Source organism: Pelodiscus sinensis, chromosome 30 (assembly GCF_052426305.1).
Source record: "Pelodiscus sinensis isolate ZL-2025 chromosome 30, ASM5242630v1, whole genome shotgun sequence".
Lineage (NCBI taxonomy): Eukaryota > Metazoa > Chordata > Testudines > Trionychidae > Pelodiscus > Pelodiscus sinensis.
The window spans coordinates 4,981,481-5,007,113 of record NC_143081.1 but is presented as its reverse complement, the minus strand read 5'-3'; the positions used below and the strand labels follow the sequence as shown (position 1 = coordinate 5,007,113).

Below are 25,633 nucleotides of genomic sequence, written 5' to 3'. Positions count from 1 at the left end.
TAGCCCTAAGGGGTCACCCCGTGGGGAGAATCCAAAACACAGAATGAAAGGCCCTTCACAGAACTAGACAGTTCCCTGGCTCTAGGAGCTGCAGTGGATGATGAGGATATTGATGAGGATGAAGGAGTCACCCACTGCCAGCTCCAAGACCCAGGATAAACCACAAGTTGCAACAGAGGGTAATTGAATGTGTTTGTGGAAGAATAAAATGAAGAGTCGCCCCCTCCTAAGGGAACAGGGGAGTTTAGAGATGTGCCCTGGATACAGGGGTGGAGAACCCAGAGTAGCTGTGCCCAGCAGATCTCCATAGATGCTCTCTAGTGTCTTGTGTTAAAACCTCCAATCACTTTCCTAAGCTCATCGAAGTACAGAACTGGAAGGGACCTTGAGAGGTCACCATGTCCCATCCCCTGCCCTCACGGCAGGACCAAGCACCATTTATATCATCCTGACAGGTGTCTGTCTAACCTGCTCTTAAATATCCACAGTGATGGAGATTCCACAGCCTCCCTAGGTCATTTATTTATTGGCTGGTTTGTTATTTAATGAACCCCAAGATGATGACCTGGTGTCAGAAGCCGTGAATGAGAAAAAAACTGACAGCCCTGTGAATAAAAGCTTCAGAGGGGGAGCCACGTTAGTCTGTGCAGGATAATCTTAAAAAACAACAAATGCTCTGGTAGCACTTTAAAGTCTAACAAAACATGTAGGGTATGTCCACACTAGCCACCCTCGTTCGAACTAGGGTGGCTAATGTAGTCATTCGAACTTGCAAATGAAGCCCAGGTTTAAAATATCCCGGGCTTTATTTGAATGTTCCCGGGCGCCGCCATTGTAAATGCCCGTTTGTTCGAACTCTCTGCCCACAGCTACACTCGGCACAGGCTAGGTAGTCTGAATTAAAGCTCCTAATTCGAACTACCGTTACTCCTTTTGCAATGTTTTTTACGCACTGTGAATATAATTCCTGTGTTTGCAACCAAAAGGGGAGCTACAAACTGAGAAGAGTAAAGGCTTATTGTCAAGGCTGCTCCCCGCTCTGTGACTTTGAGTGCAGAAGTTGGGGGCCAACAAGAGACCTTCAATCCCTGGCCACTAAAACTTCTGTTTAAAAAACACTATAATGTCACAGATTCCCTGACCTTGTGTGGGGGAAGTTGCAACCACCCAAGAAAATCCCTTGAGATGACTCACTTGAGAACTTCTTACTGTGGGGTAACCCCAAGCTCCTCAAACCTTCCTCGGGACAGAGCGTGAAATCAAAGTGTAATTTCTTGACAACTGACCTTCCATTTCAGGCACGTTCACACACAACCCCCTGCCTTCTAGGATACAGGAATCAGATCATAGTCCTTAAAAGGTGATTTTATTAACAAAACAAAGAAGACAGACTTGGTTGCTACATGCTACAGAGCAACAAAAGAGAGGCAGGTTAAAAGCACAGATATTCCTTCCCTGGGATTTAGTTAGCATCAGGGGTCACAAGGGCTAAGCACAGAGGAGTTCAACCACGTCATAAAATAATAAAAAAAAAACCAAGGTTGCATCTAACTGAATATTCCCTGTTCTACTCACATCTGTAGTTCCAAGGTTTAGTCTTTCCTTAGGCATGGATATTGCAGAAAAATCCTGGCTCAGTCCATCTCTTGCCCAGCCCATGCTCTGAACTCACACAACAACTAAAGTAGGAGGAACATGGTTTTCTATTCAAATCTTTCACTCTCTTGCCATTGTCTCCCTGGCTCTCTGCCATCACTTCTGGATACCCCTGTCTTTTGGTGTAACCCCTTACAGGCAATTTAATTAACTGAATATCTAGGATGTCTAGAGTAGGGTAGTACGGCTCCCATATATCACACCTGTGCATGTACTCGGTGAGCACAAATAGCTTGACCACATTAAGAAAACAACAAAGCCAAAAATGCAGCCTCCTAGTCTGACATTGTCAGACAATGCTGTAGAGAATTAAAAAAAACACAAAAATTTGAATTGAATGTAGCAGTCATAGGAACAGAGGAGAGAAAATGTCGGGGGTGGGAGGGGCAGAAAGCTTTGGACCTTTATAACAATTTTAAGTGTGCGGAAAGTGAAAGCAGGAAGTGAGATACTGACTAAATATGAAGAAAATGGCAAGTCACAAAGAAAGGAGCCCTTTGTGATACACAATCTTCTACAGGTGTGCAAAAAACAGATGCCATCATGGAGCAATGTAGCCCAGAATGCAGGAAACTCAGTAAAGCTGTGACTTCTGGTGAGCAGACAGAGCTTCTGGTCAGAGACAGACTCCTGTGTGGTATTAAAGAGAATATTTGAAAACAGAAACAGCTCCGTGCAGGAGATTTCACTGCAGAACATGCGCCCCAGACATGCAGGCAGCAGACACTGTGACAGCACAAGCCAGAGTTGGATTCACCAGAAGGGGTTTTCCGTGTGCTCCATACCAGTGAATGCAGCTAGAATAGACCCAATCCAAGAGGATCCCACTTGCCTTGGAAAATAACACGGCCTGTGAAACCAGGTGCAGACAGTTCTGTGGAAGTTGTGGATCACTGCCTGGTTCCAAACACTGAGTTTCCTTTGGGAAATTCTATCACAAATAAGGGAAAACCATCAGTTTGCACAATGCGGCAGATCCCAGACACAGACCAGCCAAGTGCTCTCAGTGCCAGCCGATCTGCTGAGGAGTCTCACAGACACTGGGATCGAGCAGGCCTGAGGACTGGGACTGGACCCGGCCTATGGCAGGGACTGGAACATTTCTCCCCAGTACTGTTACTAGCTAATTGTGCGCCTGAGGCAAGAATATAAAATTGCCCCCCCCCCCACATGTATAATTTCATGGTAGTTATTTCATGGATCGGGGGGAATATATTATTAATAATAATAACAACAACAGCAACAGCAACATAATGTTTATTTATTATAGTTATGAGATCTGCATAAACAATCCTTTTATTCATATATACATATAATTATAAAATACCACTCCCATAGCAGAGATGAGACAAGATGCAGGAGTCCTGGATCCCAGCCTGACACCCCCACCTCCCCCTCTGCACCTCTGCCCCTGTGCAGGGCAATCTCAGCCTCTTCTCCCTGGCCCTGTGCCTGGGAATTCCCTAGGGCATCTTTAGGCATCACTTGGCATGGCTGAGCCGGTGCTCGGAAGCAGCTGAAGTGCTGGGCGGCCGCCAGAGCTGGTGACTGTTGCGTCACGGAGCAGCAACGTGCAGCCTGACATGTAAACTGTGGGCCAGTGGATGCTAATGGGCGGGGGAGGGAAGTGGAGCTGTCTTCAAATAAGTAGTTTTCTGAGTTATTTTTCCGTGATCCCTCAGCGAGTGCCTCGCTCGCCTCGCCCTGGTTACGGACCCTACTTCTCCCACGGACACTGGCCCCGGGAGCTGAGCTGCACATTCTGTCTGAGCAAGATGAGGAGAAACCAAAAGTAAAACCTAAAAGGGCCCCAGACAAACACAGGGACCTGGTTACTGTGCAACACACACAGCAGTGGCAGGGATGGGGCATTGGTAACTAGCATCAGCCTTAAAAACCCCAATTCCAGGCTCCCATTCATTGTCGTGTCAAAGAAGGTGACACCAATTTTAGGCCCGGCTGTGTATGGGAATCCCTCCCCCCCCAGGGGCAAGAGGCAGTGACAAGTTCACATGTTTGTGTCCATTTCATGAGTCGGGGTAGCAATTGGTGACGTGTTTTCTTCACTGAAGTTGCACAATTGTTTGACGGCTGTCTGGGTCCTTCCTACACTGGGCAGGAAATCACCCTTCCTGTGTCAAACTAGCACTGTACTTCACACATCATCCCGCAGTTCTGTGGGTGTTCACAGTGTCAGAGCAAACACTTAAAAATAACCTTAAAACATGGGGTGTGGCCATTATCAGTGGAGACACAAATATATACACATCTTGTGCACCCGTACAACTCTGTCTGCACACCCCATACACACAACACACAGGGACAGTCAGCACCAGGGTCACATGATCCCTGACATGACAGCTCCATATTGTGACAACAGTGACTTGGGCTTGTCCTTGCCACATGGCTCACAAGGGCTGTTGGGGTATAAAGGGTTAAGGATATTGGTGCCCATGGGAGGGGGAAGAGATGCAGGGAGATGCAGACAGTGACTCCTTCCTTATCTAGCTGCCTTCCGGGTGGGCTTTGTCACCACCTCGCTGTACAGCACATGCGCCTCTGCAGCAGGCTGGGCTCTGTTCTTCCACTGACTTGTGTGAGCGTCCGAGGCCGAGAACTCGAAGTGCGCATAGGTGACCTCTGAGCCCTGGTGGGAAAGGACAGAGAAACAGTGAGGGGGAGGGGTACCTGGGCACTGAGTGCCTGAATGATGCACTGGGAAGGATCTCTATGAAATCGGGGGTTACAAGGACATTGGACGATAGAATGAAAATGATGTTTAAAAACTGGAGAATTGCCCTGAAATCAGTGGGGTGGAATTTAGGGAGGTGCAAAGAACAACATGTAGGAAGGAAAAAATTAAAGGTGGGTGTAAAAATTGGAGCACTGCGGAAAAAGAGCTGAAACGGCCTTTGGTTCAAGAGAAAGTTGCTGGTGAGAAAAAGTCTCACGTTGCTGTGGGCTGAATGAGCAGCAGTGTTGCGTGTCAGGCAGCTGAGAGAATTCTCCCTCACAATTTAACACTGGTGAGGACTCAAGGGGAGCCCCTGCCCAGGTCTGGGCATCGTACTTCAAGAAAGATGGGAACACACTGCAAAGAGCCCAGAGGAAAGCAACGAAACTGACCAGATGTTTATACAATATGACCCATGTGACAGGTGCACAAATGGAGCCTGTTCCGTCAGGAGCTGAGAAAGCTGAGAACAGAACAACCCTTCTGAGACAATGTTACAAACAGGACGGTGACCGGCTGTTCTCAGTGTCCACTGAAGTTGTAACTAATCCTACCTCAGCACAGCAGGTAACACTCAGAAGGGTGTGTCTAGACTACAGAGTTTTGTCGACAAAAGTGGACTTTTGTCGACAAAACTATACCTGCATCTACACTACCGCTGAGTTCTGTCAACATAACGTCGACAGAACTCAGCAGTTTTGTCGATGCTGGTAAACCTCATTTTACGAGGCATAACACCTTCTGTCAACAGAGTTCTGTCAACAGAAGGTGTTATTGCCTGTAGGGTTGCGTCTAGACTACAGGGTTTTGTCAACAAAGCAGCTTGCTTTGTCGACAGAACTGAATGTAGTCTAGACGCTCTTTGTCGACAGAACTGAATGTAGTCTAGACGCTCTTTGTTGACAGAAGCTTTGTCGACAGTATCTGTCGACAAAACTTCTGTCGACAAAACCCTGTAGTCTAGACGTACCCGTCGACTTGCTGTCTTGGCCCTGCCCTACGTTTCTGTGAGTCAGTGGAAGTTTAGAGTGATGGGGAAGGGACGACCGTATCTCAGCCTTTTCTCCTGCCTGAACATACTCTGGGGCTGCTTCCCTTTGGGGCTCTTCTCTGCCTGCCCTCCCCCCCTCCCAGACAGGGAGCTGTATCTCAGGACTGGGCACAAGACTCTGGTCGAGCAGTTTTAAGGCAGCTGGATAGTGCTGGGAGGTTGAATCTCTCAATCCAGTCCCGTTACCTGTCCTGCTGGCTCCACTCCTGCACCCGGGGCTTTGGGTCTCTTCTTGTGACGACTGGGATTCCCGTTTCTGGCGTGTTCTCTGGGCGCAGATCCCTTGGTGCTTTTCAAAGACTTTGGAACTAAAACAGAATCAGAGGAGAACGGAGCTGAAGTGGGGAGCAGCAAGAGGGAATGACTCCACCAGTGTGTGACCCTGAGAAAGCAGAACCCAAACTCAGCTTTGTGGCTGTTTATTTCAGTATGTGACGAGGAGTCCTGTGGCACCTTATAGACTAACTGAAGTGTAGGAGCATAAGCTTTCGTGGGCAAAGACCCACTTCGTCAGATGCATGTACCCCTCTGATACTTATTTCAGTATGTGTGTGAGTCTGCGGCTTCCACCAGAGCACTGGGTGAAAACACCTAAAACTGTCTCTGTATGTGTGTGTATTTCTGCAGTCCAGAGTCATGAAGATTCCTGAAAGTTTTACATCATTTTACTCCTCCCTTTACATTATCACCAACCACAGCCAATGATCTTAATGCTCCTCTCTCACCGCAGTGCTATTGCATAGCCATGACCCGGCCTGGTGGCCACAACTCCAACAACTCACTCGAACAACCCGAGAAGGAATTGGGCCTGGAGACCAGAGTTCTTGCTTGGTACAAGGGGAAGCTCAGATTCTCTGCTGTGTCCCCACTTCCCATGTGAGCTTGGACCTCTGGGGAATTGGCCACCTCAGTCCTGTTAATGTTGTGGCTCTCACACCTCACTCTCGTCCCATGAAATGGATCCAGTTCTTTGTGGGGATACACAGATACTGTGGCAATGCCTAGCCCTTCCCACTTCAACATAGAATCAGGACGTGAGAAATGATTTTCTGTCTTTCAAGCAGTATCTGTGGGATGGATTTGGGGAGCGAATGGGAAGTGAAAGAAAGTGCCAGAAATTCTCTCGGGTCACAGAGGTTACAGGTTTTCCCGTCTTTCCTGACTGACTAGTGTCATGTGAGGGTCATTTATCTTTAATCAAACAGCCACAGAGCTGCTTATTGGGCATCATGAGCTATAGAAACCAAACAGGGACCAATTCATGTTTGAAAAGCTACTAAGAGCTTTAGAATGGCATCTTCTTCTTCTGCTTTGGTGCGTCACTTAGAACAAAATATACCCTAAGCCAGGCATGTTTGAGTTGGTCTCCATACCCACCTCATGGTACTGTAGTTTGTGGATGTTGGTGGTTCAAAACTATTTACACTGATCATGACAAAATAGTTACAGCATTGGCTACACACCATCGAGGGAGCAGCTGGGAGGTCACAGCACCCAGCTCCCTTTCACTCACCTTTGTTCTTCCTATGGCAGTAGCAGATCAGAGCAGCCAGGGCTCCACCTGGGAGCAAGACCCCTCCTGTTTTCAGCAGAATATCCTGGGTTAGGTCTGAGTCTGTTTATGCAGGAGACAAGGAAATGGGGGAGAGGACAAATGAGAACAGCTGGACCACCATAGAACAAGTCTGGGACTCAGACAACATTATGACAACCCTCCACTTTTGTCTATAGCGCAGTCTAGTTGTACCATTCTTCTCGTCATACTGAAAAGGGGAAGGAAGGTCCAGTGGTTATGGGGCTGGCCTTGAGCATTGGTTAGGTGGCTTAAATTCCTGGATGTACCACAAATCCCTTAGGACAATTTCTCTTTCCTTGCCTCCATTTCTCATTGCTACAATAGGCATCAGGGGAGGTGATTAAATCCATGAAAAATATTGTGAGATGCTCAGACACTTGGGCCATCAAAGTATCACAGCGAGAAAGGGCAGGTTGTGCAGGGGAGATGTCGATTTTAACCTCTACTTTGTTTTCTATCTTTATTTGGCATCTGTCACTTCCTCTGATCTCCCATTCCCAGATGAGCTCCCAAGTTCAGGGGAACAACACAAGAGTAGAATGAAGGATTGAGGGGCATCTCACCTGTCCCAGTGACATTCACGATGACGTTCACAGCCTGGCTCTTGAGGGACGGGACCCACCTCCCACTCACGTTGTCCTCGTACCCGCAGGTGAATTCCCCGCTGTCACTGGGACTGGCCCGTGGGATGCTGAGCACAGAGCCCTTCACAGAGCGGGAGCCGGGCTCCATGATGCTGATCTCAGACCCTGCGTCCCTGGGGACAAACTCAACTCCGTCCTTGTAGAAATGAAACCTCCTCTCGCCGGTGTCCCCTGGGGCCGTGCAGGTGAGGAGCAGGGGGAGCCCTTCGCTCACCGCTCCAGACGGGGGAGCCACACTCAGCACTGGCTGGGGAGGGGGATCTGTGGGGAGCGGCAAAGGGGAAGGATCAGCAGGGACAGGGCAGCGGAGAAAGTGAAGATGGTGCCCAAAATTCCGTGTGCTCTGAGATAACCTGGACTCTGTCTCCAGAGCCTCTTGCTACAGTTCAGGGTGCTGGGGGGCTCCCCAGAGAAATGAGTGAGATCCAGGACGGGGTGGGGATTACTTCCTTCAGATAAGGGGGACCTTCACCCTCAGAAGTTTGGGACCCAAATGGACCATTCCCAAGGCACAGCCCCTTGCTCCTGGATCTGCAGGTTTTCCCTCCTGATCCTGACAGTGCCTCTAGAGTTCCTTGTTCTCCAGCTCTGCATCTTCCTCCAGCCACTCCTGGCACCCCACTAAACTGACCAAAGGGGAGGCTTGTCATCAGTTGCAGCTGGTCCTTGAATGAATTTAAAGTTTCTCTGGGCTAGGAGCCTCTGATCCCCAAAGTAGCATCAACAACTCCCCACAAACCTACTAGGAGCCAGGGAGTGATATTACTGGGGGATTCAAATTGACCTGAGTCTCCCTGTGTGGATCTGAGTGGCCAGTCTGGTGGGCGTGTGCCTAGACTACAGGGTTTTGTGGACAAAACTATCCCTGCGTCTACACTGCTATTGAGTTCTATCAACATAACGTCGACAGAACTCAGCAGTTATGTCAACTTCTGTAAACCTCATTCTCTGAGGAATAACGCCTTTTGCAAACAGAGTTCTGTCGACAGAAGGCTTTATTGCATCTACACTGTCCTTTGTGCCTACACTGTCATGTCGACAATGCGGCTTGCTTTGTCGACAGAACTGGATGTAGTCTAGACCTTCTTTGTTGACAGGAGCTTTGTCGACCATATCTGTTGACAAAGCTTCTGTCAACAAAAGCCTGTAGTCTGGACGCACCCTATCTGTCCACAAAGCCTGAGTCGAAAAAGGTGTGCAACCTAGACATAGCCTGGGTCTCATTCTGCACGTCATGAGAAGATACCCTGCCATGGGGCAAGTAAAAGGCAGGAGAAAGGGGGACTCACCTGTCACTGTGATGTTGATGGGGGTGCTTGTCTCCGAGAGGAGCTCTCGCCCAGACACTGTCTTCCAGAATTCACAGCTGTACACTCCAGTGTGTGACCCAGACAGACCCGACAGCTGCAGGGAGTCAGTGTAGCTGTCTCGAGGGAAGGGTAATTCCATGGAGTGGATTTTGTGGCTGTCCTTGAAGAACCGGATCCCAGACACGCTGGACACCCCAGCAGCTGAGCACGTGAGGGTCACATTTTCCCCAGCAATGTAGAGAGGTTGCTGCGGGGACACAGTGAGGTTGGGGGCTGGAAAAGACAAGGGGGTCAGTGGGGGGAGATGGTTCCTATCCGGTGAAAGATGCAAAGGAAGAGCCAGTGAAGGGCAGAGGAAGGACACAGACCCCAGCCAGCCCCAGCTATTTTCTCAGGAGCTACATCCCCGCCAGGACATGCAAACACTGAGCCACAGAGATCTTCCTGCTGGGAACCCAGGGGACCTGCCTGCCTTGCCTGGTACCTGAGGGGGCAGATCCTGCCTGGGACAGCTCAGGCTGCAGGGGGTGGGGTTGGGATTGTGCAGCTTACGCTGGGGGTGTCAGGGAGCTGCCCCTAGCAGACACAGGGCAGGACACCCGGCACTAAGAGCAGAGGCAGCCATATGCTGCAGAGCCCTGGGTGCCCCAGGGGAGCTCCCACACTCCAGCTGGGTCCTGGCCCAGTGACTTCAGGGAACCTCCAGCCCTTTGACCCCTGCTGGCATCTCGCCCATTCACCCACTGGGGTATTGGTGCCAGCAGTGGGGTGGGGAACAGGACAGTGACCAATCCCTCTCCTGACACTAATCACGACTGACAAGCCAGGCAGCTGCAGGGCTCAAGATTCATAGAAGGTCTCCCAGACAGTGCTCAGCTCAGAGTCCAGTGCTGTGAGCTTCCCTGCAGCAGTGCCCCCAGAACACCAATGCTGTGTGTTCCCACACCGCATTGCCCAGTCTCTGAGGATAAGCTGAGACCCTAAGCCCACTGTGGAGTGTTTGAGATGCAAAGGAGGGGCCCTGAACAGAGCCAGGGGGCAAAGCTGATGTGTTGGGATGGGCCTGAGATTCCCAGTGACCCACCCACCAAACAGCAGGAAAGGGGCTCACCTGTCACTGTGAGGGAGATGGAGTTGCTCCACTGAGATGACTTTGCTCCTTCGGGATCCTGTCTCCAGTACGCACAGGTGTAGGACCCAGCCCGTCCCCTCTCCGCTGGGAATTGCAGCCAGGGCTCTGCAGTGGGGATGAGGAGTACCTGCGGCCCTTTTCGAAAGGAGAATCTGTATCCCCCAGCCTGCTCACCGTGCGGTGGGGAGCACATGAGCCTCACCAGCTCCCCGGGGGGATACGCCTTGTAAGTGGCTCTCCTTGTGAGGGTAGGAGGTGGCAGGAGATCTAGAGCAGAGGCAGAGGGGTCAGCGCAGAGGGACAGGCCAGGGTGCAATCAAGAGAAAATGAGAAGTGAGAGGAGAAATATAAACACAAACCAGCCGCATCTCACTGCCCAGCACCTGCCCCCATGCTGGGAAATACCCCAACGCAAATAACCCACGGCCTGATTCTCTCTCCTGTCCCATTACTTCTTCGATGATGAAACCCCGAACTTCACTGCCAGCTGGAATTTGTGGAGCTCCTGCTCCCAGGGACTGGATCGTGTAGAATCACTGCCTGGTCTCCTGCAGAACCCTCCATTGTCGCGTGTCTGTTCCCCACGTCGGAACTTCTGGGCAAGGATTCAGTCCCCTCCCCCCCCTTTCCTTTGTGACACTGAACAGGCTCAGCTCCTGGAGTCTCTCCTAGAACATGGACCTGCCTTCTGCACAGCTGGGCAAATTCCTTCCCCCATCTTCACCCCTGCACCCCACAACTTGCTGCTCTATGCTCAGTGGCCTCCCAGTGTCCCTGCCCTGCCCCCCAACCTGCTGCTCTACCCTCCCGAGAACAGAGGAGCTGGGAAGGGGATTGTGCCAAAGAACAATCAGGACTCAACGGGCCTGTCCCAGCAGAGACAAGGGGTGTCAGGAGCAGAGCTGGGTGGGAAGGTTCCTTCATGTGTCTCAGTGTCCACAGGCTGCCCCCTCTCTATCCCGGGAAGGGGGGAGGGCAGGTTGGGAGGATCCTTCACCCACCAGTGCAGCTCCAGATCCCACACTCTGGGGGAAGCAGGAGGCCGAGAGGGGCAGGGTGGTTTCTGCCAATGCTTCAACCCCAGACCCCCCAGAGTCGCTGCAGAGAAGTGAGAAGGGTTGGCCGGACATGGGGAAGGGAGGGGGGAGTTTTTCCACTGACCACGTCTTCTCTGGGGTCTCTGCAAACCTGCTTTGAGTGTCCTGGCTGGTGGTGCTGGGTCTGTGCCCCTGGCCCTGAGCCCTCTGTGGGGTCGCAGATCTGGGGGAGATAGACCCCCACACATGGCCCCACACTGATGGGCCTTGCCTAGGGGCGCTCAGTGCCATGGGGAGCTGGGAGCTCAGTCTCCACAGCCCGTCCAGCCCTCGCTGTCTCTGCTGAAGTTCCCATATTGATGCTGGGAAACACCCATGGTGCAGGGGCAGCTTCTCCCCTACGGCCTGCGCAGGGACCCACCAAAGAGATGCCCCAAGGAGCCATTATCTGGGCCTGCTCTTCTGCCCCATGGACATGGCTCTGGACTGGAGCTGCAGCTGCAGGGTCCATGGGAGACTCCTGTGAATGGGCAGCTGGAACCACCCAAGGGGTGACACGGGGGGCCCTGGGAATCCCCCTTCCCTGCAATTTCAACCACCCCCAATGTGGGAGGTAGGGGAGCCCCACCCCCACTGACTGAGTCCTCCCAACCCACCACAAGCATCTCAGCAAGGCCAGGAGACGTCGTTACCTGCGGGGGTCACCGGCCTGGGGAGACTCTGGAGCGAGGCTGGAGGAGAAGAGCAGAGAGGGGGTGAGAGCTCTGGGGAGGGGCAGGGGGAGCAGGGGAAGGAGAAACGTGGGGAGTGAAGGGGAGTCTCCAGACAGACACACAGAAGGGCTGGGAGCTGAGGGGGGCACTTACCCAGCAGAGGCAGGAGCAGAGGCAGCACCATGCTGAGCCGGTCGCTCTGACCTGGGAGCTGGGTTCTCAGCTCAGCTACTGGACCCGTCTGGTGCAGGGGGATGGGACCCTCCCCTCTGATGCAGGCAGAGGAAGTCACAGCCTCAGGTGTGGTCACCGCTCAGCTCGGCGGCGTAACTGAATTCGGTGTTCACTGCGCAGGGCGTGGGGGGGACGGCTGCCAATTTTCCACTGCTGATACTGGGGGAGGAGCTAAACCAGCAACCCCTAGTGACTGACAGCTCTGGGGTTGGGCCAGGGATTCAACTGGGGTAAAGGAAACTCAGCCGAGTTACTCTAGCCTCTACCAGGCCCCATCGACTGCAGGAGACACAACACACTGACCCCAGCGGGGGATTGGCGACAACTCTCCAGCCAGGCCCAGATCCAGCTGGGGCCCTGCCGTGTGTTTGAAAATCGCACTGGGAAGTTCTGCTGGGCTGCAGGGAACTTTGGCACAGACGGTGAGTGACGGGACTGGGGCAGGTTTCCAGGTCCCAAACCATGACCCTGTGGGATGGGACTGACCCCGCTCTGGGGAACAGAAGCTGGAGGCTGGGCCATGTACAGCTGGAGATGGAGCTGGGGGTGAGAGGAGCAGGACAGGGGGCCACCTGACGGAGGTGGGGGCTGTGACACAGCAGGTGTTTCTCTCCCTGGACACGGCTGCATTTTAGATGCATTTCAGTTGATCACTAAAGTGTTGATGGTGTCCAAAGCCCCGTCCGACCCTATGGATTTTCCTCAGACCTGAGACCGGTATTTCTAGCTCAAAGGGGTCACGTTGTGGGGAGAATCCAAGGCACAGAATGAAGGGCCCTTCACAGAACTAGCAATGGACGATGAGGAAGATGAGGATATCGATGAGGAAGAAGTAGCCTCCCACTGCCAGATCCAAGACCCTGAATAACCCACGAGGTGCAAGAGAGGGTGACTGAGTGTGTTTATGGAACATTAAAATGTAGAGATGCTCCCTTCTCAGAGAACAGAGGAGGTAAGAGAGGTGCCCTGGATGCTGGGGTGGAGAACCCAGGGTAGCTTTGCCCAGGAAATCACCCCCGATGCTGTCTAGTGTCTTGTGTTAAAACCTCCATTCACTTTCATAACCTCATAGAAGAAAGTGACCTTAAGTTCCATCCCCAGCCCCCATGGCAGGACAAGCACAATTGACATCATCCGTGATGGATGTCTGTCTAACCTGCTCTTAACTATCCCCAGGGATGGAGATTCCAAAACCTCCCTGGCCATTTATTTACTGGCTGGTTTGTTACTGAATGAACCCTGAGATCATGACAGGGTGTCAGAAGCAGAGAATGAGAAGAAAACTGACAGCTCTGTGGAACTAACTCCAGGGTTTGCCACTGAAATGGAGGATGCAAACTGAGAAGAGCAAAGGCTTCTTGTCCAGGCTGCTCCCTGCTCTGGCACTTCGAATGCAGAAGTTGCGGGCCCACAAGAGACCTAAAATTCCCTGCTACTAAAGCTTCAGTTACTGTCCTGTAAGGTCACAGATCCCCTGAACTTGTGTGGGGTAAGTTCCAATCAGCCAAATGCAAAACCCCTTGAGATGACTCACTTGAGAACTTCTTCCTGTGGGGTAACCCCAAGTTCTTTAAATCTTCCTCAGGAGAGATTATGAAATCAAAGTGTAATTTCTTAACAGCCGACCTTCCGTTTCAGGCACAATCGCACAGAACCCCCTGCCGTCTAGGACACAGGAATCAGATCATAGTCCTTAAAAGGTGTTTTAATAACAAAACAAGAAGACAGACTTGATTGCTACGTGTTACAGAGCAACTCAAAAAAGGCAGATTGAAAGGACAGATTCATTCAGTTGGTATCAGGGGTCACATGGGCTAAGCAGAGAGGAGTTGAACCACACCACAAAATAAAAACAAAATGGTTGCGTCTAACTGAACTTCCCCTGTTCTACATGCACCTGTAGTTCCAAGATTCGTCTTGCCTTAGGCACAGATAGTGCAGAAAAATCCTGACTTAGTCCATCTCTTGCCCAGCTCCTGCCCTGAACTCACACAAGAACTAAAGCGGAAGGAACACGGTTTTCTATGCAGATCTCTTACTCTCTCAGCCTTGTCTCTCCTGGCCCCCTGGATATTCCTGTCTCTTGGTTTAACTCTTTACAGACAATTACAATAACTGGATGTCTAAAGTGTCTTAAATACAGCAGTACCGCTCCCATCCATCACACTTGTGCATGGTCTGTGTGAGCACAAAAAAGCTAAAAGTGCAACCTCCATCCAATCTGACAGTATCAGGGAGTGGAATAGAGAATTGAAAAAACAAATCTGACATGAATGTGAATTGAATTAATTTCTTACAGACAGAGGAGACAAAATGTTGGGGGGCAAAAAGCTTTGGTCATTTATAACAATTTTAAGTGTGATGAAAGTGAAAGCAGGAAGTCAGATACTGACTAAATGTGAAGAAAATGGCAAGTCAGAAAGGAATGAGCCCTTGAGAGACGCCCTCTTCTAAGGCGAGACACCTGATGGCGTCATGGAGCAATAAAGCAGAGAATGAAGAAAACTTGTTGTGAGCAGACAGAGTCTCTGCTCGGAGACAGACCCGTGTGGGGTATTAACGACGTGTGAAAAGAGAAACGGCTCCAAGAAAGAGATTTCAGTTCAGAACATGCTCCCCAGACGTGCAGGGTGGCAGACGCTGTGACAGCAGAAGCCCAAGAGTTGCATTCGCCAGAAGGGGTTTTCCGTGTGCTACGTACCCGTGAATGCATCTGGAATAGATCCAATCCAAAAGGGTGCCACTTCCTGTGAAACTGACACGGCCTGTGAACCCAGGTGCAGACAGTTCTGTGGAAGTTGTGGGTCACTGCCTGGGCCCAAACACAGCGATCCCCTTGGGAAATTCTCTCAGGGTATGTCTGCACTACAGTGCTATTTCGAATTAACTTAATTAACTGGATAGCTGCCAGCCTGGCCACCAAAGGCCACATGTGAACCCAGGAGCAAGTTTGCATGAAAATCAAGTTAGTCCAGTGAGACCCCGGACTCTGAGCCCTGAGTTTAGAACATAAGAACATAAGAACGGCCGTACTGGGTCAGACCAAAGGTCCATCTAGCCCAATATCCTGTCTGCCGACAGTGGCCTGCACCAGGTACCCTGCAGGGGATGGACTGAAGACAATGATCAAGCAGTTTGTCTCGTGCCATCCATCTCCAGCCTTCCACAAACCGTTCCTACCCCCTGGCTAATAGCACTCCATGGACCCAACCTCCATGAATTTATCTCACTTCTCTTTAAACTCTATTATAGTCCTAGCCTTCACAGCCTCCTGTGGCAAGGAGTTCCACAGGTTGACTATGTGCTGGGTGAAGAAGAACTTTCACTTATTAGTTTTAAACCTACTGCCCATTAATTTCATTTGGTGTCCTCTAGTCCTTCTATTATGGGAACTAATGAAGAACTTTTCTTTATTCACCCTCTCCACACCACTCATGCTTTTATAGACCTCTATCCCCCGTCAGCCTCCTATTTTCTAAGCTGAAAAGTCCCAGTCTCTTTAGACTATCTTCATATGGGATCTGTTCCAAACCCCTCATCATTTTAGTTGTCCTTTTCTGAACCCTTTCCAAGGTCAAAATATCTCTTTTGAGGTGAGGAGACCACATCTGTACACAGTACTGAAGATACGGCATACCATAGGCTGATACTTCCCTTCCTTCTTCTTCCCCTGGCTTCCCCCTTCCAGCTCCCTCGTCCCAGATTTCCACCTCCCCTCTCCCACCCTCTCTCTTCCCCTCTCCCACCTCCTTTTCCCAGTCTCCCCAGAGGTTAATTCCCCATCCCCCAGTTTTGTTAAATAAAGAGAGTTTCTATTTTTGAACACACGTGTCCTTTATTTTGTACATCAGGAAGGGGGGCTAGGGAGGGGTAAGTGGAAGGAGGTGAGGGAGGAATGGGGCATGAGCCCCCAATGGGGAGGACTGGGGAGGCTCTGTGGGCTCCTTGGGGTGGAAGCTCTCCTGCAGGGACTCCTGGATCCTGACAGCCCCCCGATTGACCCCCCCCCCCCCCCCCCAGATGGCAGCCTGCGGCAAGTGCAGCCGGGCTGATGGCCGAGTGCTGTGATGTGCCGAGTGTGGGCATTCAGGGCACTCCAAGTCAGGACTGCTTTGCTGTCCCTCATTGAGGTAGACAAACAAGCAGGGAACCCCTGAGAACTGTCTGTCCGGGGTGGGGGTCGGGTCCCTTTAAGCACAGCCCTCGGCTAGCCTGAGGCAGCAGCTCCACACTCTAAGTCCTAACCCGATGCCCTGCCGGCACTGCTTCCGGCCAGCCTTAACTTCGGTTCAGCCTTAACTTTCGTCTCAATGTGGACATGCTAGTTCGAATTAGCAAAACGCTAATTCGAATTAGTTTTTAGGTCTACATGCACTAATTCAAATGAGCTTAGTTCGAATTAGTGCTGTAGCGTAGACATACCCTACAGGAGCAGGCCTTGTGTTCCAAGTTACAGATTCACACGGCGACCCCTCTGAGAGGTTTTCACAAGCCATTAACTTGATCATCTGGCCATTAGGGTTGCCAGAGGAGAAGAATTGCTGGCTCTCATTTGCCCATTTCAAACCAGAGACAATCCCAAACCGCACAGCTCCAACCTGCCACATGGGAATGATTCATGCACCAAAGTGAGAGGCACAGACCCAGCCGGGTGTGACACTAAACTGGATCGGTTACAGGGGGTATGTTGCCCAAAGCGTCTGGGAGTGATGCATATTTAGATCAATATGAGCATTGCGGGGGAGGGGGACCCTTGCATCCTGCCCCATTGGTGTTCTAACCCCGGGCAGCCTGGTTCCCCTCAGTTCCGATACAGATGATAAAACAGAAGTACAGAGGGCAGCCGGCTCTCCGCCTGTGGCACTGCCTCCTATAGTGCACAGTGATGTCATTGGCCAGAGCCGGGGTCGAGTCCTGTGATACCGCACAAGGCAGAGGGTGCCCATGGCGTTGTGTCTGTGTGTAGGGGGTGAAGACAGGGGTGCAGGAGTTCTCACTGAGCAAGCAGACTCTGTGCACGAGGGTGCTACCCCGATGAATATGTAGCCGTGCCCCACTCTAGACACAGCTGCATTTTGGTTGATTCCGGAACTGGTGACCGTGCTAAAGCCCTTGCAGATCCTGTGGATGTTTCTCAGCTCTCACTCCAGCGCTTCCCAACAGCATCTCCCCCTCCAGGCTGGAATTGAAAGGGAGCAAGTGCAGCCTGAAGGGGTCTCCTTGTGGGGACAATTCCTGGCACAAAAGGAAGGGACCCTGCGCAGAACAAACCAGGAACTGGGATCTAGGAGGAGCAGCAGGAGACGAGGAAGATGAGGCCGTTGATGAGGCAGAAGGAGCCGCCCACGGCCAGCTCCCGGAGCCAGAGGAAGCTGCGAGCTGTGGAGAGAGAATCCGGAGTGGAACCAGCCGGTGAACATCACTGCTGATGGGACGCGCATGGTGTCCGTGTGTCTGTGCTTCTAGCACTCGTGATAAGCCGCCCTCCCAATCTCAGCAGCCCCAATCTGGGACATGAAACCCACCCACAGCCCTTCTCAGAGTGGGGGACACTGACCCTCATTCACCCCTCATTAGTGTCCGTTCCACTATTGGCTGCCTGCCCTGTACCCTGCCCTGTTCAGGCTCAGCCATTGGGCCTGGGTGCTGGTTGCTCCACTGGAAAATGTGCTGGGTGAGAAGGGGAATTTATCTAGGTAGAGGCCAGCAAGCCATGGGCTGCCTCACCTGGCACTGGGACATTCCTGGTGATGCAGGGACCTGCCCTTCCAAAATAATTCCGGTGAACCCCCCCCCCCCCCCACTGCATTGTAAATGGCACATTCCATCTGTACCAGCCTGCCCCAGAGGGGGAAGGAAAATCCAGTTGTTACGGGATTGACAAGGGAGGTTCAATTCCCTGCGGTGGCACAAGCCCCTGTGAAACGTGCTTCCTCCTTTCTGCTTCCGCAAATGGGAATGGGGGAGGGCTCAGTCCATTTAGGGCATAGGGAGGTGCTGAGGGACTTGGGCCATTGAAGTGTTAAGGACAGAGAAAGCAGGGGGAAGGGAATTTCACCTCCAATATCTTTTCTATCTCCATGTTACCCCAACCAGCCTCCCTCTCCCAGCAGAGCTCCTGGGGATGGGTTTCTTCCCATGGGAATAACAAGCTCAGCTCAATTAAGGTATTAGGGGTACCTCACCTGTCCTGGTGGCATTCACGGTGACATTCACAGCCTGGCTCCTGAGGGACAGGACCCACCTCCCACTCACGTTGTCCTCGTACCCGCAGGTGAATTCCCCGCTGTCATTGGGACTGGCCCGTGGGATGCTGAGCACAGAGCCCTTCACAGAGCGGGAGCCGGGCTCCATGGTGCTGATCTCAGACCCTGCATCCCTGGGGACAAACTCAACTCCATCCTTGTAGAAATGAAACCTCCTCTCGCCGGTGTCCCCTGGGGCCGTGCAGGTGAGGAGCAGGGGGAGCCCTTCACTCACCGCTCCAGACGGGGGATCCACACTCAGCACTGGCTGGGGAGGGGGATCTGTGGGGAGCAGGAAAGGGGAGGGATCAGCAGGGGCAGGACAGGGGAGAAAGTGAAGATGGTGCCCACAGTTCAGTGCATTCAGAGCTGACTTGGACTCTCTCCCCAGAGCTCTTGGTTCACCTCAGGATGCTGGGGGGCTCCCCACAGACATGAGCGAGGGCCGGGCTAGGGATGGGAATTGCCCCTTCACACACAATGGGGGTTGCTGGGATGGAGGAATTTTGACAAAGCTCCTAATTTCACACGGTGGCTCCTGCACTTCAGGGCGGCAGGACACTGAGCTTCATCCTCCTGTCTGGGGACACGGCAACTCCCTGTCTGATTGGCTCCCCTCAGGAGGTGAAGGGACCATTCCCCAGGCAGGGCTCTCCCTGCCCCTCGCATCTGGACCTGCAGGTTTCACTCCCACACCTGACTGTGTCTCTACAGTTCCTGTTCTGAACCAGTGAATGTTCCTTCCACTACAACTGGGCTAAATAGAAACAGCTGACAGGGCTGGGCGGGAGGGGGGGGGGAGAAGCGGGCCTGTGCTGAGCTCAGCATCTCATCCTGGGCATCATGAGAAGATTCCCTGCCCCGGCGCCAGCAAACAGCAGGAGAAAGGGGGACTCACCTGTCACTGTGATGTTGATGGGGCTGCTTGTCTCTGATAGGAGCTCTCGCCCAGACAGTGTCTTCCAGAATTCACAGCTGTACACTCCGGCCTGTGACCCAGACAGACCCGACAGCTGCAGGGGATGGTTGTAACTGTCCTGAGGGGACTGGAGCTCCTTGGAGTGGATTTTCTGGCCATACCTGAAGAACCGGATCCCAGAAACAGTAGGTGCCCCGGCAGCTGAGCACGTCAGGGTCACGGCTTCCCCAGTGATGTAGACAGGTTGCTGTGGGGACACTGTGAGCTCGGGGGCTGGAAAAGAGAAGGGGTCAGGGAAGGGGATGGTTCCTACTTGGGAGGCCGGGGCCACAGCGGCAGGGGAAGGACCAGTGAAGGCCAAAAGAGGAAGAAGGGATCCTGGACACAGACCGAGCCAGAGCCAGACCCGTGCCCAGGAACCACGTCCCTGCTGGGCCATGCAAACACTGTGCAGCAGAGATCTCCCTGCTGGGAATCCAGTGGGACCAACCTTCCCTGCTTGAGAACTGAGGGGCATCTCCTGCTCAGGCCAGCTCAGCCTGCAGGGGCTGGGGCAAAGGGGCTTGCACAGAGGAGGTTGGGGTGTGAGGGAGCTGCCCCCAGAAGGAAAAGGGCAGGATACCCAGCACTAAGGGCTCTGTGACCCCCATGGCAGCTTCCCACACTCCAGCTGGGACCTGGCCCAGTGACTCCAGGGAAGCTCCATCCTCTTTACCACTGCTGGGATCTCGCCCATTCACCAGCTGGGGTGTTGGTGCCAGCAGTGGGGTGGGGAACAGGACAGTGACCAATCCCTCTCCTGACACTAGTCACAATGGAAAATCCAGGCAGCTCAATGTTCATTCAGGGTCTCCCTGACAGTGCCCAGCTCAGCGTCCAGTGCTGTGAGCTTCCCTGCAGCAGTGCCCCCTGGCAAGGAGGGGCCCTGATCCAAGCAGGGGCCAAAGCTGATGTGTTGGGATGAGCCTGAGATTCCCAGTGACCCACCCACCCAACAGCAGGAAAGGGGCTCACCTGTCACTGTGAGGGAGATGGAGTTGCTGCTCTGAGATGACTTTGCTCCTTTGGGATCCTGTCTCCAGTACGCACAAGTGTAGGACCCAGCCCATACCCTCTCAGCTGGGAAATGCAGCCAGGGCTCTGCAGAGGGGATGAGGAGGTGCTGCTGCCCTTTTCGAAAGGAGAATCTGTATCCTCCAGCCTGCTCACCGTGTGGTGGGGAGCATATGAGCCTCACCAGCTCCCCGGGGGGATACGCTTGGTTCGTGGCTCTCGTCATGAGGGTAGGAGGTGGCAGGAGATCTAGAACAGAGGCAGAGGGGTCAGTGCAGAGGGAGAGGCCAGGATGCAATCAAGGGAAAATGAGAAGTGAGAGGAAAATATAAACAGAAACCAGCCGCAGCTCATTGCCCAGCACCTACCCCCACACTGGGAAATACCCCACAGCAAATAAACTACGGCCTGATTCTGTCTCTCTCATGTCCCATTACTTCTCCCCCGATGATGAAAACCCGAAGTTCATTCCCAGCTGGAATTTGTGGCGATCCCGCTCCCAGAAACCCGGTTATGTACAATCACTGTCTCGTCACCTGAAGAACCCTCCATTGTCATGTGTCTATTCCCCATGTAGGAACTTCTGGGCAAGGATTCAGTCCCCCCAAAACCTTCCCTTTGTGACGCTGAACAGGCTCAGCTCCTGGAGTCTCTCCTAGAACATGGACCTGCCTTCTGCACAGCTGGGCAAATTCCTCCCCCCAGTCTCTGCATCATCACTCCTGCACCCCACATCCTGCGACTCCCAATGACACTGCCCTCCCCCCAACCTGTTGCTCCCCCCTCCCGGGGACAGATGAGCTGTGAAGGGGATGGTGCCAAGGAGCAATCAGGACACAATTGGCCTGTCCCAGCAGAGACAAGGGGCGGCAGGAGAGGACCTGGCTGGGAAGGTTCCTTCATGTGTCCCAGTATCCCCAGCCTGCCCCCTCTCCATCCAGGGGAGGGGTGAGGGCAGGTTGGGAGGGGCCTTCACCCACCAGTGCAGCTCCAGATCCCACACTCTGGGGGAAGCAGGAGGCCAAAAGGAGCAGGGTGGTTTCTGCCAGTGCTTCAACCCCAGGCCAGCCAGCAGTAGCTAGAAGGTGCTGCAGAGAAGCGAGAAGGGCTGGCCAGACATGGGGTAGGGAGGGTGAGTTGTTCCTCTCACCGCCTCTTCCCTGGGGTCTCAGCAAAGCCTGCTTTTCCTGTCCTGAGTTATGGTGCTGGGTCTGTGCTCCTGGCCCTGAGCCCTCTGCGGGAGCCGAGAGCTGGGGCAGAGGGATCCCCACACACACAGCCCCAAACTGGTGCCCTAAGTAGGCATCAGCTGTGGTTGCTCTTCTGCTCCATGGACGTGGCTCTGGACTGGAGCTGCAGCTGCAGTTTCAATGGGTGACACCTGTGAACGGGGCTGCTGGACCCCCCCGGGGATGACATGGGGGCACCTGGGAATCCCCCTTCCCTACCATTTAATCAGCCTCATGTGTAGGGCAGGGGATCCCCACCCCCCATGGACTGAATCCTCCCAGCCCACCGTGAGCATCTCAGCAGGGTCAGGAGGCGTCATTACCTGCGGGGGTCACCGGCCTGGGGAGACTCTGGAGAGAGGCTGGAGGAGAAGAGCAGAGAGGGGGTGAGAGCTCTGGGGAGGGGCTGAGGGTGCAGGAGAGGGGAGAGATGTGGGCAGAGAAGGGGAGTCTCCAGACAGACACACAGAAGGGCCGGGGGCCGAGGGGGGCACTTACCCAGCAGGGGCAGGAGCAGAGGCAGCACCATGCTGAGCCGGTCACTCTGGGCTGGGAGCTGGGTTCTCAGCTCAGCTACTGGCCCCGTCTGGCTGTGGGGGGGGGGGGGATGGGACCCTCGCCTCTGACGCAGGCAGAGGAAGTCACAGCCTCAGGTGTGGTCACCACTTTGCTCGGCAGCGTAACCGAATTCGGTGCTCGCTGCGCAGGGCGTGTGGGGGACGGCTGCCGATTTTCCACTTCTGATACTGGGGGAGGAGCTAAACCAGCAGCCCCTAGTGACTGACAGCTCTGGGGTTGGGTCAGGAATGCAGCTGGGGGTAAAAGAAACTCAGCTGAGTTACTCTACCTTCTACCAGGCCCCATCGACTGCAGGAGACACAACACACTGACCCCAGCGGGGGGTTGGTGACAACTCTCCAGCCAGGCCCAGATCCAGCTGGGGCCCTGCCGTGTGTTTAAAAATAACATTGGGAAGTTCTGCTGGGCTGCAGGGAACTTTGGCACAGACAGCGAGTGACGGGGCTCGGGCGGGTTTCCAGTCCCCAAACCCTGACCCCGTGGCATGGGACTGACCCCACACTGGGGAACAGGAGCTGGAGTCCAGGCCATACCCAGCTGGAGATGGAGCCTGACTGGGAAAGGGTTGAGAAGAGAGGACCTGTGCAGGGCCCTGGGTAAGAATCCAAGGTACAAACGCATCTAAGGAAGCTCAGAGGCATCTAAGATCTCAGCTTCTCACCACAGCACCCTGGGTCCAGTCCCAGGAAAGGTGGACGGGATCCTCCAGCAGATGGAGGAGAAGTGCTGCTGAGTTTGGGAGAAAGTCCTCGGAGTCATTGGCCTGTTCAGGACCAGCTGACGACCTGCAGAGCCCAGGCGAGTGTCAATGGGGCTGCAGATTATGGAGCCCAGGGAGGGATGGAGAGTTGTGCTGACCAGAGGTTAGTTTACTGGCCTTTGGGTGCGGGGGAGGAGGGTGGTTCCCCCCCCAGGGACAGTCTTTAATGTGACCCAGCTCAAAAGCTCCATCTTCAAGAGCACAATGACCACAGGGCTGTGACACGGCGGCCGTAACCCTCCCAGGATGCGGCTGCATTTTAGTTGCTCACTGAAGTGCTGGTGGTGCCCAAAGCCCCTTTGGATCCTGTGGCTGTTTCTCAGACCTGGGTCTCCTCCTCCAGGCTGAAACCGGCGTTTCTAGCCCAAAGGGGTCACCTTGTGGGGAGAATCCCAGGCACAGAATGAAGGGCCCTTCACAGAACTAGACAATTCCCCGGCTCTAGGAGCAGCAGTGGGCAATGAGGAAGATGAGGATATTGACGAGGAAGAAGAAGCCTCCCACTGCCAGCTCCAAGACCCAGAATAAGCCACAAGCTTCACCAGAGGGTCACTGCGTGTGTTTATGGAAGATTAAAATGCAGACTGTCCCTCCTAAGGGAATAGAGGTGTTTAGAGATGTGCGCTGGATGCTGGGGGTGGAGAACCCAGGCCCAGCAGGTCACCACAGATGCTCTCTAGTGTCTTGTGTTAAAACCTCCATTCTGTTTCATAAGCTCATAGAAGAATAGAACTAAAAGGGATCATGAAATCAAAGAGTCATTTCTTAATAGCTGACCGTCCATTTCAGTCATGTTCACACAGACCCCCCCTGCCTTCTAGGACACAGGAATCAGATCACAGTCCTTAAATGGTGATTTTAGTGACAAAACAAAGAAGACAATTTGTTTGCTGTGTGTTATAGGGCAACTGAAAAAAGGAAGTTTAAATCCAGATATTGCTTCCCTTGAAATCAGGATCCGAGGTCACATAGGATAAGCACAGAGAAGATGACCCACACCACACAATTAGAAAGTAACATGGTTGTGTCTTACTCAGCATTCCCATTTCTACTCACATCTGCAGTTCCAAGGTTCAGCCTTTCCTTAGACATTGACATTGCAGAAAACTCCTGGCTTAGTCCATTAGCCCAGCTCCGGCTCTGAATTCACATAAAAACTAAAGCAGGAGGAACACGGTTTTCTATTCAAATCTCTCACTGTCTTGCCATTCTTTCTCCTGGCTCCCTGGATATCCCCTGTCTCTTGGTTTAACCCTTTGCAGGCCATTTCATTTACCAAATGTCTAGAATAGGTAGTACTGCTCCCATGCATCATACTTGTGCATGTGCTGGGTGAACACAAATAGCTTGACCACAAAAAAGCTAAATGTGCAGCCTCCATCAGGTCTGACACTGTCAGACAATGCAGCAGACAACGGGGGAAAAAACCCAAATCCTACATGTATTTGAATTGAATTTATCACTCACAGGGACAGAGGAGACAAAATGTCGGAGGCAGAAAGCTTTGGTCATTTACAACAATTTTAAGTGTGATCACAGTGAAAGCAGGAAGTCAGACACTGACTAAATTTGAAGAAAATAGCAAGTCAAAAAGGAACGAACCCGGGAGAGACGCCATTTTCTAAAGGCCTGCGAACATCTCATGGCATCATGGAGCATAAAGCACCGAGTGAAGAAAACTCTTGGTGAACAGATGGAGCCTTGGCCAGAGACAGACCCACGTGTGGTATTAACAATGTGTGAAAAGAGAAAAGGCTCCGTGCAGGAGAGTTCACTGCAGAACATGCTCCCCAGACATGCAGGCAGGAGACACTGTGACAGCACCAGCCAGAGTCGGATTCACCAGAAGGGGTTTCCCGTGTGCTACGTACCAGTGAATGGAGCTAGAACAGATCCCATCCAAGAGGGTCCAACTTCCTCTGAAAATTAAAGCTGCCTGTGAAACCAGGTGTGGAGAGTGGATCAACCCCGGGCCCAAACGGTGCATCCCCCCGGGAAATTCTGTCATGAATAAGGGGAAACAAACACTTTGCTCAATGCTGCGGATCCCAAACACAGACAGTCAAGTGCTCCCAGTGGCAGACAGTCCAGCTGGGAGGTGTCTCCCAGACACACTGGGGTCTAGCGGGTCTGAGGAGCGGGACTGGACACGGCCCAGGGCAGGGGTTGGACCATTTCTCCTATTGACACTGGCCCCGGGAGCTCAGGTTCACATTCTGTCTGAGCCAGATGTGGAGAAAGTGAAAGTAAAACCTAAAGGGGCCCCAGGCAAACCCAGGGACGTGGTTATTGTGGAGCAAACACAGCAGTGGCGGGGGTGGGGCATTGGTCACTAGCATCAGCCTGGAAAATCCCCGTGTGTCGGCTCCCATTCATGGCTGCGTGTGAGAAACTCACTCTAGAGAGCAGGTGCTCTCCCTAGGAGATCACTTGGAGCTCTCTGAGGCTCTCACTCGGGAACATCATCCCCTGTTCCAAGTGCTGAGCTGCTTGCTGGGTGACCATACAATTCAGATAAACCAGTGTCCATCCCTGCACTGAACGGTGGTGAAGCCCTAGGGCCACAGTCTCAGTGTTCAGTTGTGGGTTTGCCTGATTCAGGACCTGTGCTCCTGATCTGTGGGGCAGCCGGCCGGACCACTCGTTAATGGTTGGTTTACTGCCTGGCCCTGAACTGCTAATTAGCAGCCATCCAGCCATTCAGGCTGTGGACTTGGGGCTTGCTGTGAGTCAGCCTGGCCTCCTGCTGACTCAATCGGCT

At 53.0% G+C, this 25,633-nt stretch overlaps 1 protein-coding gene across 1 annotated transcript in view; it reads right to left on the bottom strand.

The window, feature by feature from the left end:
• The window catches only part of LOC149521031 (alpha-1B-glycoprotein-like), a 39,621-nt gene extending 17,224 nt beyond the window's left edge, over positions 1–22,397 (bottom strand). The window contains exons 1-8 of the mRNA XM_089774196.1: positions 22,381–22,397; positions 22,032–22,123; positions 21,857–21,895; positions 20,461–20,553; positions 19,231–19,524; positions 18,292–18,614; positions 12,164–12,170; positions 7,581–7,922 (exon numbers count right to left, since the gene is read on the bottom strand). Of these exons, the coding sequence (XP_089630322.1) occupies positions 7,581–7,922; positions 12,164–12,170; positions 18,292–18,614; positions 19,231–19,524; positions 20,461–20,553; positions 21,857–21,895; positions 22,032–22,123; positions 22,381–22,397 (1,207 nt within the window). The remainder of the gene's footprint in view (positions 1–7,580; positions 7,923–12,163; positions 12,171–18,291; positions 18,615–19,230; positions 19,525–20,460; positions 20,554–21,856; positions 21,896–22,031; positions 22,124–22,380) is intronic.
• Positions 22,398–25,633: the final 3,236 nt, after the last annotated feature.